At 71.2% G+C, this 2,597-nt stretch overlaps 1 protein-coding gene across 1 annotated transcript in view; it reads right to left on the reverse strand.

Moving 5' to 3' along the window:
* The window catches only part of H696_00265 (hypothetical protein), a gene marked incomplete at both ends in the record, with an annotated part of 2,336 nt that extends 517 nt beyond the window's left edge, over positions 1-1,819 (reverse strand). Inside the window, 4 exons of the mRNA XM_009494112.1 lie at positions 50-102; positions 270-421; positions 538-792; positions 919-1,819. Of these exons, the coding sequence (XP_009492387.1) occupies positions 50-102; positions 270-421; positions 538-792; positions 919-1,819 (1,361 nt within the window). The remainder of the gene's footprint in view (positions 1-49; positions 103-269; positions 422-537; positions 793-918) is intronic.
* Between the last annotated feature and the right edge of the window lie 778 nt (positions 1,820-2,597).

Below are 2,597 nucleotides of genomic sequence, written 5' to 3' on the forward strand. Positions count from 1 at the left end.
GATCTGCTGTTCAGCCTGGGTCTTGAGAGCCTCGAAGCGCTTCTGATACTGCTGAAGCTGCTCCTGCAAGCCGAGGGCCGAATTCCGGAGGATGTCCTCGTTCTGTGCGACCCATTGTCAGCCAGCAAGTGAGGATGGGGGCATGGGCAGCAGGCACATCCCGCGAGGAGGGGCACATGTGCCGGGGAGGCCCTGGCACTGGACTTGCCAAATGTGCCTGCAGGTGGGCGCGCATGTGGGCAAGTGTCTCCCCCAGAGGGAGGACGAACCTTCTTCATGGTCTCGGTCACAAGGGCAAGGTACTCGGAGCGCTCACGGAGCTGATGGCACGTTGACTCGCATGTGCGCAGGGCGGTGGTGAGACGGCGGATTTCCGCCACAGCAGACTCCAGCGAGGGGGTCGAGCCGCCGGCCGGTTGGCCTTGTGAGGGGTCGCGTCAGTCGGGTTGGCGTGGGCAGAAAGAGGGCGACAGGGGGGCGGGCGAAGGGAGGGGCTGGTCGACGGCCACCAAAGGGAGGGTGGCATGCGGCTCGTACTTGATTCCAGGGCCAGACGACGCTGGCGCTCGGCGCGCCACCGCTCGTCCAGCTCGGCAACTTCGTCCTTCAGAAGACGGACCTCGAAGCGAAGCTTCTCCAATTCCTCACGCTCAGCAGGGGTCAGCTCACCGGTCGACCCGGGCCCGGTGGCCAATGCCCGGGATGCCGGGGATTGGGGAGCACTGGTGTGGGGAGCCACCAAAGAGAAGGAGCCCGGCGGCTCGGAGTGTGGCCGAAAGCCCGGGCGTGGGGCTGCGCAGCAGGGGGGGGGGGGTGTTACACAAGTGCGTTCGCACCGGCAGGGCAGGAGCCAGGCAAAAAAGGGGCGGGGGCATGGGGGACCCGAGGGAGGCGGCCGTCGGGCAGGGCCGCACGCACAGGCTGGCTGGGGGTGTGCCGGGGCGTCGGCAGTGGCCCGCCGGGGAGAGGCAGAGAATGAAGGCTCCCCGGCAGGGTAGCCGCCACTGCTTGGCAGGAAGGCCGACGAGCTGATGGTTGTCGTGGAAGTCGGTTCAGCCGGCCAGATGGGCGCCTCGGCGCGAAGGCTCGGCTGGCGCTCGAAGGCAGCCGGCGAGGGGGACATATCCGGCGACTGGGTGAAGGAGCTGGGCTGCGAGGGGGCCGGGTCCGGAGCGCCGGTTGAGAGAGAAAAGAAGCCGGAGGCCGGCCGAGGTTGCCGGTCATTGGACTTGACGCTCAGAGCGGCCACGGCAGCCGAGAAGTCCATCGGGTCGGGGGAAAGTGGGGCACCAGGGCCGGGGCCGTTGCCGGAGCCACCGGTGCCGGAGCCACCCCCAAGCATGCCGACTAGGCCGCTGCTAAAGCCACCGCTGCCGGCACCGCCACCATCACCGCCGGCACCAGCGCCGCCGGCACCAGCACCGCCGGCACCAGCACCGCCGGCACCAGCACCGCCGCCAAAAGCACCGCCGTCCCCACCGCCCAGGCCGAGATCCACGCTCGGGGCGGCGACAAGGGACGCGGTGACCGGGCCGGCCGAGGGCGGCAAGGCAAAGGCCGCCCCATCGGGGACCGGCTGCGGCCGGGGGAGTCGCCTCACGGGCGCAGGGACCGGAGCCGGCCCGGCCGGCGCGGTGCCGGTCATCTCGGCCATGCGCTCGCGCTCGGCCTTGGAGTAATACTTCTTGGTGAGGACCGGCTTGGCACGCAGGGGCTTGCTATCACCGCCGAAGTCGAAGGAGAGCAGCATGTCGGCCGGTGCCGGGGCGGGAGCCGTGTTGGTGTTGGCCGCCGAGCCACTTGGGTCCGTGAGGTCCATGTTGTGCCGGGTGATCCGTGTGCTGGGGCCAGGGGCCCGGGCGAAGGACAGAAGGAGAGGAGACTGCTGGGAGGGGGGCCGGGCAGGCGGGGGAGGGGGAGGGGGGGGGAGAGGGCACAGCGGAGCAGGGCACAAAGGAGAGAAGCAAGGCGGGGGGGGGGGGGCAAGGTCTCCATGAGGCGATCGGCGACGCTGGGCCACTGGCCGGCCGAAAAAGCAGCCGACGAGGAGGGGACCTGCCAACGCCAGGGCAACCGCCGGGCGCGGGCACCGGGGGGGGGGGGGGCGCGGGCACGCTGCAATCGCTGGCACCTTATGTGTTTCTCCCAGGGGGGCCGGCCGGCCGGGGGGCATTTTCCCGGGCCGCAGCTTCTTTGCCGGCCCCCCGGCTCGCTGGGCCCCTTCACCACGGAGTCTCCCGGCATTCTCCGCCCGGGACACATGTGTTTGCAACTTTCTCGCCACGCGCAAGGCCGGGGGAGAGATCGCTCGGCCCGAGGCGTGGGTGGGGTGATCTGGTGCCTGCCCTCCGGCGAAGGCCGACCCCGGCTCCGGGCCCAGCACGGGCCCTCTCTTCAGGGAGGGTGGTCGGGTCCAACCGGCGGTGGCTCCAAGCAGATCTCCACCCCTCTGTCTCTGCCTCTCTGCCCCCCCCCCCCCCCCCCCCCCCCCCCCCCCCCCCCCCCCCCCCCCCATCCACCCCCCCCCCCCCCCCCCTTTGCCCCCCTCTCGCCCCCCCACGCCCCACGGTCATCGCATCGCCGGTGTGAGCAGCCCC

This window comes from Fonticula alba (assembly GCF_000388065.1).
Source record: "Fonticula alba strain ATCC 38817 unplaced genomic scaffold supercont2.1, whole genome shotgun sequence".
NCBI classification, from domain to species: Eukaryota; order Rotosphaerida; family Fonticulaceae; genus Fonticula; species Fonticula alba.